The following is a 12764-nucleotide window of genomic DNA, read 5'->3' as shown; positions in this document are numbered from 1 at the left end:
ATTCTTTCCATGACACGTGTCGCCTTATAACACGCTATGCCATTTTTTAGTAGCCAGACGCTCAACGAGCTGTGCCATTTATTTTAGTTATGGATTGCTTGTTTCCTCCACTAGAATGCGACACCCACGAGGGCAGTGATTTTTGTGTAAGCGTCTTTAACAGCTCCTGATACACAGCTGCCTCTCAAATAATATTTGTTAAACGAACGAACTTCAGAGGTGAGATGGAAGACGCCGAATGGTAAATATTTATTTCAGAATAGTTGTAAAGGTAAGGACAAATTATGGGTGGTATTTACGTCCTTTTCCCCCAGTAGCACTTTAACAGGTATTCCTAAAATAATTCTTATGCGTTTGTGACAAAAAACCAGGATAACTTGAATGAAGTGCCGGCGGCCAGATCCCCTCTCGGCGCCGCGCCCCGGGACAGCCGTGGACCGGCGCCGGAAGTGGGCGCCGCCCGCGCGCGGCTCTCTGGGACTTGTAGTTCGGGCCCGCCGCGCAGGAGCGGTCCGTACCCGAGCCCGGCGCCGCCAGGTCTGCGAGTGCACGTGGGAGGTGAGACGCGCCCGGTTGCCCGCGCCGCCGGCGGAGGCGTCCCGGGGTCGGGACGTGGGTGTGGCGCGGGGGCGGCGCTGGGCCGCCGAGCCCCGGCAGGCGGGCGGGGCGGCCGTGGGACCCGCGGAGGCGCGGCCCGCGGCCGCACGTGAGTCCCGCGCCGCGTTCCCGAGCTGCTGCGTGCACCCGGCCCGCCAGCGGCCACACGGAGGCAGGCGGCTCCGAACCCCCCTCTCCGGCCTGGCGGTGCTCCGGCCCGGGCCGGCCTGGGGGCGTCTGGTTGGCCGCAGGGGCCTTTTCCAAGCAGGTTTCCGGAGGGCGTGAGGTGGCGGAGCGGGGCTCCCGTGAGGGACCGAGGCTTCTGCGCAGCGGCTCTGCCCTCGCTGAAAAGAGGTTGCGCCCGATGCCCCGCACCCCAGCGGGCTCTGAGAATGAGGTCGGGGACGGCGTCTTGGGCGACCGCGACCCATCCCGAGAGGCGCCACAAGTAACCCGAGAGCTCCTACTCTAACTGGAACTCGAGGGCAGAAATCGAAAGGTCTGCGAAACGGGCACATCTTGGCGCTGCTGGCGGCTGTGGAATTGACTTGACGTTGCGTGTTTGGGGGGAGGCTTGGCCTGTTTGATGCGGAGCCCCGTGGAGAGAGACGAGGGAGGTGGCAGGAAAAGCGCCCCAGGAGAGGAGGGTTGGCCGAAGAGGGCCGGGAGCGAGCGCGGAGAGACTCCCTGCAGCCTGGCCGGGCTGGCTCGTGTGTGGCCCGCACGGTGGGCTTGGCGCTCGTGGCCCTTCCTGGTTCCCTAACTCTGCCTCTCCGGGAGTCTGCCCCTCCCTGAGGGGGAAAATGACCAGGGTCCTGGCGAATTGGGGTTTCTTTTTCCCTAAAATGCCGTCTCTGAGATGTCTCTGTGCTGTGTTGTTTCTCTGTTGTCAGACGCCGTGTGAGACATGCAGTATAGATAGCTGCGGGTATGGGGACACGGGGGTACTCGGCATAGAGCTAGCAGGTGATGTCAGCAGGCTCCACACAGGTAGTGCTTTCTCTGTCTTACCTGCCTCTGTGAGTTTGGTCCGCTCCTCACAGCGTTGGGCTGTGCTCTTTTGTAGAATCCCCAGCATCTTCGCCTGGTCCTCTCAGAGCCTGCCTTTTCCTGCCAGACACTTCACTGCCTTCGAAAGTCACTCAAAGCTATTCCGTGCTCAGCCCGGTGCTAAGAGGTCTACACTATGGTGCTTTCCTTCAAGGAGTTTGCCGTTTTGATGAGCAGATTACCTGTATGCAAAAAGTATGCATATTAATAGTGATCATTTATTAACCATGGAAGAGTTAAAAACATGAGAAAATTTGTTAAATGGCAGCTCAGTAGTTACGAAATTACTCCTAGAAATGCTCCTCGACCAGGCTGTGCATCAGAATTATCTGTGGTGCTAAAAATTAAGATTCCTAGGCCTTTCCTCCACACTTACTGAGAGTTTCACTCCGTTTTTATCCAGTTGGTCTTTGTACAGCCAAAGAGTTCTTGCATCTATTGTGAAATATCTCGCTACATACTTGATATAAGTGTCTCTAAGGTAGATAAAATGCGTTATTCATCTTTTATGCTCTGGTTGCTTTGTTCCCTCTCACCAACAAGTCCACGTATTTAATTGGTACAATAAATCTTATGTTACCAAGTAGCACTTTTTAAAAATTATTTCTCATTTGTCTCCATAAAACCATTGGTAGAAAGGTACCCCAGGATTGGCACTGGGGGTGTTTGAGAGGGCAGGACATACACAGGAGATCCTCTGCCCAGTCCTGGCTTTGGTGGAGAGGGGACTCTGCGGGAGCTGAGGGCAAGCGCCTCGTCCTCTGAGGTAGGAGCAGCAGAGGCAGAAGTAAACCCCCTGTCTGCTAACTCCACACTGTTCTTCCTCCGCAACTAAACAGGTCATCACATCAGGAGCTATTTGAATAAAGTATCAGGCTGGATTTGAAGGGAAATGGCATTAAGGGAAAAGGCCATTGTTTTGCTTTGCAAATACAGCCCTCACATACGTAGAAAGAAACCATGAGGTCTTATAAAAATCTGTTCAGAGGACAGTAAGCTGTTTCAAGGTACTGAGAGCATGGCGTCTGTCTGCCTTGAAAAGTAATTGAGGACTTCAGGGGAGATTAACATGAGTGAGACCCTGTGATCAATATATTTTCCTTCCTTTTCTTCTGCCTGTCCCCTACTGATTATTTTATCAACTGCTGCTGCGTTTGGGAATTGCTAGTACAGTAAAATTTAGGATTCTGATACATGTTACATAATAACTTTGAATTTAAAGAAAGGACCTCATGAATCCTTAATGCCTGTTTTCTATGTACCAGACATTGTCCTGGAGTCTGTTGAAAGGCAGGAGTCCCAGTTTAACCTCAGCCTCCCTTTGTGACCTTGGGTAAGTCACTTCACTGTTATCTGTAAATTGAAGATGTTAGGTTTTCTTTTAGTTGTATCATTATTCGTTTAAATGGCATGTGAATTTATAAATACTTAACATTTAGATTCTGAGTCAGTTGTGCTAGTTGCTTGGGATTTAAAGATTAGTTGATAGTGGCCCCGCCCTTCATAATCTTACAGCCAACTTGGGAGACAGGCTTAATAGCTGCAGTAGGGGAATGTGGAAACCGCTGTGAGGCGGAGGCACCCAGCTCACCCTCATGCTTCAGAAAGGGGCTGTTGATTGTCCTGACACTGCAAGGAGTTCCAGAATGGATGAGAGAACGCCAGGTCAGGGTGACGCAACGTGAGAAGGGCTGTGCTAGACCTGAGTGTGACGTGTTTGGATGACTGGATCCCTCATCTGCCTCCTACATAAGTAAATGTGGGAGATACAGCAGGGATGGGCTCTGGAAAGAAGCGGAAGGCCACATGATGACAAGTGTCTAGTCTTAAGGAGTTTGACATTGGTCCAGTGGAAAGAAGAAACCACTGATCCACTGACCTTCCTCCTTGGTTGGCCTTCAAGACACGCAGTCCACTTTCCGCTCTGTGAGCAGGAGCTCAGCCGTGGGGTGACTCATTAGCTCTGCGGACACCTGGGAGACTGTTCATTTTTGAGTCCCTCAGTCCCAGCTCTCTGTCTTACTTTAACAGGAGCACTGTTCTCTTTCCCCTTCTCCCTTCTCCTGCCACAAAGACCCCTCTCGTTTGGTCCACTCGTCATTTTTACCTGCCACAGAGTTAGTAGCCCACCATCACATCCCTTCCATTCCCGGCATGGAATTCTCCCCCACTTTATCTGCAGGATCTTAAAAAATTAATAACTCTGATCTAGGGGTTGGAAGATGACAAAATTTGTACTTACGAAGAATTGGTAAGGAGTTATTGCGGTCTAGGTAAAAAAATAAAATGAGGGCCTAAGACAGTGGCAGTGGAAATGGAAAAGAGATAACGTTGGAGGGAAATTTAGGAGGCAGAATTGACAAGATCTGAAATGGTGTGAATATTGTGGCGGTAGAGAAGGAGGCTTGGACAATCCAGATGACTGAGTAGAAGGTGGATAAAAAAATAAAGGGAGGAAAGATAATTGATGGGCTTGAGTCTCAGAAGAGAGAGGAAGGGATGGATCTAGAATGCGCAGGGAGAGAGTAGCCTTGAACAGAAGGGATCCTTTTTTCCCCGCACTCGGGAAGAAACGCTCTGGTGGAGAAGGGCGGCCAGTCCACTCGCTCGATCTTCTGGGGCCGCGCTTTGCTGATGGGTGTGGTGCCGAGGCTGTCAGCTGCCTCCACTGCTTCTTTGTCCCACCCTTGCTCGGGGCTTGCGGGCTTCTCTTTCATGGCGGAGTGGAAAGCAGTGACCTCCAAAGGAGAGCTTGGGAGAGAGCTCCCGCTTTCCTCATCCTCACCTTCTCCGCTGGCGACTAGTTGGGGAAGTCATGTCCCTCCGCAGGGCAGGCCTGAGGAGGAAGGAAGTGGGGCCCCTTCAGCCTCAGGGTGAGGCTGGCTTAGCGATCCAGTTGACAAGACAGCCTTCATTGTCTTTTATATATTCTGTCACTCTGCTTCTCAAAGTGTGGCACGGGCCAGCCCATGCACCATGCAGACACAGGACAGAAATTGAGACTGTTTGTTTGGAAAACAAAAACCTGGTTCTTCACCACATGTAGCTTGAGAAGTACTGTTCCACCAGACGGAACCCCGGAGGGAACCAGATTCCCTGAAGTTAACTGAGTACATATTTGGACTGCTTTTATGTGCCTGGCCCACTTGGGGCTTTGGGGATGCAATAGGGGACGAATCAGACAGCCTCTCTGTTCCCAGGGAACTTAGGTCTCAGTGGGGAGAAACGGACAGTAAATAAGAGAGCAAATGAATAAACAAGAAAACAAGGTGAGGCATAAGTAGTGGGAAGAAATTAAAACCAGGAAAGTGACAGTTACCGGGTGCTACTGTGGATTAGATGGTAAAGGAAATGCTTTTCTCAGGAGGCAACAGTTGGGCTGAGGCCTGAAGGATAAGGAACAAGGCATGTGAAGATGTGGAAAAAGAACATTCTGCAGAGAGGGCAGCTAGTGCAAAGGCCCTAGGTTGAGAACGAGTTTGATGTGGCTCAAGGGCTTGCAGTGTTGCTGTGGACGTGTGTGATCGTAAGAGGACTGACTCAGGCCAAGGCTGGGAGGTGACAGCAGCCAGGTCTGCAGAGCCCTGCGGCCCCGGGTGAAGGTTCTGGATTTTACTTGATGCCCACTGAGAAGCCTTCGGAGGGTTCCACCCCTGAGCTGGTTTGTGTTTTGAAAGGTCACCCTGGCTGCTGTGTGGAAGACTGGCGCAGGGAGAGCGTGGAGACGGAGACCAAGTGGGAGGGGGGTGCGTGAGGTAATGACGGCAGGACCTGGGATGCGGGTGGGGAGAGGTGGGGAGATGCAGACGTGCTTTAGAGGCAGAGGAGTGGGGCGTGGTGATAGGTGGGATGTGAGGGAGAGAGAAGAGAATCAAATGACGTCTGGGATTTGGGTGGGCCGTGTGGCCGCTTGCTAAACTGGGACAACCAGGGCGAGCAGGTGGCGAAGGAGATTGCCGGGGCAAGAGTTCCGTTAAAGCCTTCTGAGCTTTAAGCACCTTTTAGACATCCCAGTGTAGCTCTTGGGTGGAAGGCTGGAGTGGGCGGTGGAGGGAATGGTTAGGGCTGGTTATAAATACTGGGCAGTGGATGGTATTTTAAGCCACAGGACTAGCTGGGATACCTAAGGAGTGTTTTCTGGTTGAGTGTATGTGTGCTATTTTTTTTTCCAGTAATATTCAACTACTGAGGTAGGAAGAAGAAAGGACATAGGATTGATACGGCTAGGGAAAACCTTGAGAAAGAAATGCGCTTTCACTAGAGAAAAAAAGAGGAAGGGTTAAAGGGTGGTGATCTTGATAAAGCAGGTGTGAGGGAAGAGAAAGAACAGAAAGAATGGGCAATATCTTTAAGGTGTAGGATACTAAGAAATGAGTATTTGAAAAGCAGAGGGGTCCAGGTAGTGAGCTGGACCTAATTATGTTTATTACAGTTGGATGAAATGAGGCAGAGATTATTGGCACTGTGGAGATTGAGGTCAGAGCATTGGGTAAATTCTCTGGAATGTTGAGGTTTTTGGGATAATGGCTGGAATAGGGTGAAAAGGACAGGTAAGCAATGACCAGGAGACGACAGTGACAAGGAAAGATTCGGTAGCTGATAGCTTGAGCTTGGACTGGTCGTGGGGAGGAGGGGAAGGATTCGGATGGGTGTAGCAAAGCAGGTGAGAAAGGAAAGATTTTCTAACAAACCTTGACTTAGCTCACTCAGAGCTCCTGAACTTCATGCTAGTCTTCTATATTTCTCTTTCCTTTTCCAGCGCTACCAACGTCACCCTCCCTCCAGGGCGTTTGTGCAGACGGTTGTCAGCTGAGGAGAAATGTGCTCAATGTCTTAGGAGCCAGTCACATTCAAGGATGTGTCTGTGGACTTCACCGAGGAGTGGGGCTGCCTTGGCCCTGCTCGGAGGAAGCTGTGCAGAGGTGTGATGTGGAAACTACAGGAACTCGGCCTCAGTGGGTAAGACGTGTGAACGTGGGCGCTTGCCCATTGGAGTCTTTGTTTCCTAGTTCCTTTTTGACACGAAAGGATGTTTCCTGACTATTCTAAGCAGCTAAAGAACTTTACTTGGTAAGAACTGGAGAATGGTATTAATAGCTTTACTGAGTTTTCCCAGGAAGCGTACCTGTTCCATCCCTTATAAGCCAGAGCTTGGGACTGATTTTGCTTTCTGCACGATCACCCAATCCCTGTGTGTTTCCCAGATGTGATCACTCAGTTGGAGTAAGATGAAGATCTTTATATAATGGAGAATGAACTCCAAAGAGTATCAGGCGTCATGGCAAGTTCCAAGCCCAGGCTAATCCATGAAAGAGAAGTCCCTCGATACATGTCCTGGGAGTTCTCTGACATCCTGTGCAGAGAGCGGGGCTTCTGGGATACTTTCTATATGTACTGTTCTACCTGGATCTATTCACTTACTCTGCCTCCTACCTCTGTAGAAGGTTCTGGTCTTCTCCATTCACGCTGACTTTCTTCTCTGCATTCTTCTCTTTTCCCACGCTGCTCCCACACTGGTCTTATATAGTCTTTGCTTAGACTTATTTTCATTGAGTATCCTCCCCCTGCCTTGCGATATCTAGTTTCCATTGTTTCTTTTCTTACATATTCAGGGATTCATCCATCTCCCCTCCTGAAAATGATCAAAACTTGTGGTGAGACAGTCATACCCTAGAAACAGATAAGGGTATAATTGATACAGTTTTTCTAAAAACACTTTGACTGCCCGAATCAAGGAGCCTTAAACATTTCAAATGTAGTATTTCATTTTTAAGTATCTATCCTAAGATACCAGTCAGTAACTCCAACTGAAAATCGTAAACAAAGATAGTCATTTCAGAATCATTTCAAATACTGAAAAATTAGTTTCTAAATGTGTCACAGGGGATTGGTCAAATTATCATGGATCATAGAAAAGAAAGATATGTAGCCATTAAAATTATGTTGATAAAGAATTTTTGATTAGATGGGGAGATGCATGTGCACCTACTTGGTCGAACCATGTGAAATTGCCATTTTGTAGTCAAAAGCAGACATTCTGCAGAAACAACTGAGAAGAGGCCATCATGGTGCCTTCGGGGTTTGTTCCCACCTCGGCCCATGCGAGGGCCCGGATTCGCTTTCCTCAGTAACCTGGCTCTCCAGCCTCCACCGTCAGCTAAGCCTGAAGGGGAGAAAGGGAAAGCGCTGCAGGGTGCAGTGGTTGTCCCTCGGTGGGGAGTCAGGCATTGCCACATTTTTTAAATAAATTTTTATTCTTTTAGAGACATGATCACAGCTCACTGCAGCCTTGAACTCCCGGGCTCAAGTGATCCTCCTGCCTCAGCCCCCCGAGGAGCTGGGACGACAGGTGTGCGCCACCTCGCCTGGCTCACTGATGGTTTGTATAGTGATGACTTCTCTTAAAATTCTTTGTCTTGTATGAAATCGTAGTTTCCTCTTTCTCCTGCCTTCTCTCTTACTCCTTTTCCCCACAGACTCACTGGCTTCTCTTTCTTCAAACTTGGCAAATCCCAGAGGGCTCATTGCCTTTCTGTCACAGTACGTACTGCTGTACATAATCACTCCTTGACCTTTTTTTAATCATCACTCTCCCCTCACTGAAAGGAGACAAGCTAAATTTCTCCTTTAGAGAAATTAAGTGCTAAGGAATGAGGTTTGCTAGGTAGGATTGAGTTTTTGTGGGCCACAAACCAGTGTAATGTGTAAAATTTTTCGTTCTCACCGTCACCGTTGCGGGCAGTGGTGCCCTGTTGGGAACGCGCGCTGTGTGTAAGGAGCCGTTACGCATTTCATGGTTTCAGCCGCCCATTTATTCTGATGACCCTAATGATAGGCAGAGCAGCAGTCACCCTATTTGAGACCGAGCCCGGCCACTCCCGCCATTAACTGCACGTAGCGGAAAGTCACCTGCCCAATCCGGACGCTCTGAACACAGCGGTGATATGGGTCAGGGACTTTACACCAACAATCACCTGCCTGACCACAACAGTAAGGATCAAGAGTTTGGCCTTCTACCCGGGAACAACAAAGAATTGAACAGCATAGGCGGAATGGGATTGGCTCTCCCCCACTTACAAAAACCCTCACGAAACCCCCTTCTGGGCCAACTCTCTTTTCGGACTCAGCCCACTCGCACCCGGGTGAATAAGCCAGCCTTGCTGCTCCCACACAGCCTGTGTGCGAGATCTGCCCTTTGGGTCGTTCACCCTTTCACCTAGTATCTCTATTTCCTGTCCTTGCATTAAACGCTATTCCCACATGTTTTCTTGGCTATGCGACATCTACACTGGAATGTCCAGCCACTTCATATTCAGTGTATTGAGAGGTTTAAAAGTTCTTTTTCTTCTTAACTTCCCTTGCTGTATTCCCACTTTTGGCAGGATTAAAATTCTTCCAGTCCCTTTATTTTTTTTTAATTTTTTTTTTGAGACAGAGTCTCACTCTGTCACCTGGGCTAGAGTGCCGTGGCATCAGCCTAGCTCACAGCAACCTCAGACTAAAGCAATCCTCTTGCCTCAGCCTCCCAAGTAGCTGGGACTACAGGCCCACACCACCACGCCTGGCTAATTTTTCTATTTTTAGTAGAGATGGGGTCTCACTCTTGCTCAGACTGGTCTCGAGCTCCTGACCCCAAGCGATCCTCCAGCCTCAGCCTCCCAGAGTGCTGAGATTACAGGCGTGAGCCACCATGCCTGGCCCAGTCCCCTAGTTTAGAAATAGGCTATTACTGCATTGTTTCTCTCTCCCCATCCTTAGTATCTGCAAATTTCTCACCAGTTCTCTTTTAACTTCTTTTAAATTTATTAACACTCTTAAGTCCCACAGATATCACCCCAAAATGGACCCATTTAATGGTCGAAGTATGGTATAAATCAGCCAGGTTGTTGCCATCATTTTTTATGCTCAAGTTAGATGTTGCAGGTAGACTTGTCTCCCTTAAATACGTCACTTACAATGTCACTCTTTGGATGAAAAGTCGAATTACCCTCAGCTGCTGGCATGGCCTCTAAATTCCCTGCCTGGCTCTCCAGGCCCTTGTGCATTGCCTTAGTGGGGGAGCGCGGTTCTCTGCCGTCCTCGTTTGCCCGCCTTTCCACCCAGGTCTGTTTTCCTGAGGTCCTCCCTCCTTCTTTGCTCCGGAAACTTTTATTATCCCATGTTTTGGTTCCTGATTAATTTTTGTGCTTTTAAGATTCTATTCGAAGTCCATTACCTGTGTGAAATCTCTGACCACCCCTTCCACTTGACCCCCTGCTTCTCAGAACTTTCCATGTATAGCTCACAGTCTCAGACCCAACTGCGTATTCTTCTGTACGTTTTTCTTTTAACCACTGGATCTGTGAGTCTCATTTATTTTCCTTGTTTCCAGCCAGGTTCCTGGAGGGAAAGCGGTATGTCTAATACTTCCAGTGCTGTGTGCACATAAACAATATTTAGTAATTGCTGCAGAATTTAGCAGAGAAAAAATAGTTGTTACAGTCTTGTGGCAGAAACATTAAGTAAACACAACATACTACTGTAAATTTGACAAGTCCTACGAACGCTAGAACAGTGCTCTGAGAGAACCAAGGCAGGCGATGGGACGAGGGTGACATGGGTGTTGTTGAAAGTGTTAGGGAAAGCCTCTGAAGTGACATTTAAACCGGGAGGTGAAAGATTGTATAAGTGACTGGGGAGAAGAACACAGCAGTGAAGGGAAACCGTGCAAGGGAGACCCAGAGACCTGGAAGGAGGAGCATGGCTAGAACACGGGGTCCATCTGGGAAGAACAGAGTGGGCAGAAGTGGTGGCAGGGCCTGGCTCACTCACGACATCGAAGCCTTGGTAAAAAGTGGGTGTATGCTACTTTCAGTGGGTAGCCATTAGAAAATGGAGTGGTATGCTCTGAGTGACCCAGCATCCCCGTGACTGCTTCGCAGAGAGTGATTTGCAGAGGAGCAGACACAAAGGTGCAGATGGGCTTCCAGTTTCAAGCTCTGCCCTAGATTTTTGTTTTTGTTTTGAGACAAGGTCTCAGTCTGTTGCCCAGATTAGAGTGTGGTGGCGGCGTCATAGCTCACTGCAACCACAAACAGTCCTCAACAAACAGGCATGAGTCGCCACACCTGGCTGATTTTGTAAATTCTTTGTAGAGGTGAGGTCTCTATGTTGCTCAGCCTTGGTTTTCATTTTTATTATTATAAAATTGAACATAGTTGTCCAACATTTTTGTTTTATACAAGTAAGATATAAAAGTCAAAAATGCAAACACAACGCCTGTAATCCTACCACTCTGGGAGGCCGAGGCAGGATGATTGTTTGAGTTCAGGAGTTCGAGACCAGCCTGAGCAAGAGCGAGACCCCATGTCTACTAAAAATAGAAAGAAATTAATTGGACAGCTAAAAATATATAGAAAAAATTAGCCGGGCATGGTGGCGCATGCCTGTAGTCCCAGCTACTCGGGAGGCTGAGGCAGGAGGATCGCTTGAGCCCAGGAGTTTGAGGTTGCTGTGAGCTAGGCTGATGCCACGGCACTCACTCTAGCCAGGGCAACAGAGTGAGACTCTGTCTCAAAAAAAAAAAAAAAAAAAAAAAATGCAAACACAAGCATAATATGCAATAAAATGACTAATAGTTTGTGATTCTGTTTTTTTCTATGTACTCTATACATATGTATGTATATTACAAATATATAAAAATTTTATGAGATTATACTGTATGTATTATTCGGAGTGCTGTTTTATGCAGCGTGTCAAGTGCTTTGTTTTGTCATGTTAACTACCTATAAAAGGACCCCTTTTCTCTTGTCAGTATTTTCTCCTAATGTTATGTACTCATTCTTCATATTATTTTAGATAATTAAAAAAGTAATATCAGAAAGTTTCAGTGCTGCTTATGAAAACGTACCATTAATAAGATTCCTCCCCTGTTGATTTTCATATTCCTGTGATTTCTGCAGCCACTAGCCATTCGCAAGTACCGTACAGTAAAGGCTGCTGAAGCAACCCTTTAACCCTTCATTTCAGGCCACCTCAGGACTTAACTGCCACAAACTGCACTCTTTATCATTTTTCCTTTTTCTTTTTGCCATTGCTTTTGAAATTTGTAGACAAAGCGATACATTCACCGGGTAAAGGAAATTGCGTTTACAGGCTTTTAATGCAGATGTCCCCTGCTCTGCGGCTCCTGCAGCCAGCACTCCGTTTTAATCCTGTCAGCTGTTCCCTGCTGAGTTTGTCTTCATACGTCCAGACCATGTGCTCATACAGTTATTTCTTTTCTCTGTCTCTTCTTTTAAAAGAGTAAATGTATTCACATGGTTTATATAGAAGAAGTATAAAAAGATACACAATTAGGGGGCACATTTTCTCAGGACCTCTTGAGGCCATGTGCTCCAGGCTGGTCACACACATTTGGCTTAGAATAAACCTCTTTAAATTAAAAAAAAAAAAAGTACACAATGAAAAGTTTATTTCATGTCTGTAACTCCAGTCTACTCAGGTTCTGGTCATTGGCTTCTACGAAGCATCTGTTATCTCATATAAATGTCATTTCTCAATTATGCTTGGAAATCTGAAGAGTAAAGCCACCAACCTGCAATGCTGAATGTACACATTTGTGATTTTGATTGATAATTGTCAAAATGTCTGTCTGTCATCATGGGTGATACCAGTTTATATTCATGAGCAATGTCAATCTTCAGACTTTGGGTTTGTGCTGATGTAATAGGTAGAAAATGGTACCTTGGTATCGTTTTAATTTGAATTTATTTATTGTGACATACTGCTATGTCTCAATTTATCACTATTTTTATATTTTACATTGACTTTCTCATATCATAGATGAGGATATAGCTTTTTTACATTACTTCCCCCAACACACCCAGTCTCCCAATAATTTACGTTAGCGTCATGTCAGTGATTAGTGCGTAGGTTCCTTTGACCTGGTGATTATTGTTTACTGTACAGGCAAGTAGTATCCTATTATTACAGTTCCTTTTCCTTCCTTTGAAGGTAATACTTGCTTTTTATTTTTTTATTTTTTTTTGAAACAGAGTCTCACTCTGTTGCCCGGGCTAGAGTGAGTGCCGTAGCGTCAGCCTAGCTCACAGCAACCTCAAACTCCTGGGCCCAAG

General features: G+C 47.5%; 1 protein-coding gene across 2 annotated transcripts in view; it reads left to right on the top strand.

Annotated features, from left to right (window-relative positions):
* The first annotated feature begins 1404 nt into the window (after positions 1–1404).
* ZNF239 (zinc finger protein 239) overlaps positions 1405–12764 on the top strand; it is a 16630-nt gene continuing 5270 nt past the window's right edge. Inside the window, exons 1-2 of one of the 2 annotated variants that reach the window (XM_012653906.1) lie at positions 1405–1415; positions 6485–6602. In XM_012653906.1, the coding sequence (XP_012509360.1) occupies positions 6575–6602 (28 nt within the window). In that variant the 5' untranslated portion in view covers positions 1405–1415; positions 6485–6574. Of the gene's footprint in view, positions 1416–6484; positions 6603–7971; positions 8027–12764 lie in introns of those variants that run through there. The other variant, XM_012653907.1, reaches the window with a different exon arrangement.

Source organism: Propithecus coquereli, unplaced genomic scaffold, assembly GCF_000956105.1.
Source record: "Propithecus coquereli isolate 6110/MARCELLA unplaced genomic scaffold, Pcoq_1.0 Scaffold434, whole genome shotgun sequence".
In the NCBI taxonomy this organism is placed as follows: domain Eukaryota; kingdom Metazoa; phylum Chordata; class Mammalia; order Primates; family Indriidae; genus Propithecus; species Propithecus coquereli.
Note: the sequence above shows the minus strand (reverse complement) of the source record. Positions and strands in the feature narration are given on the sequence as shown.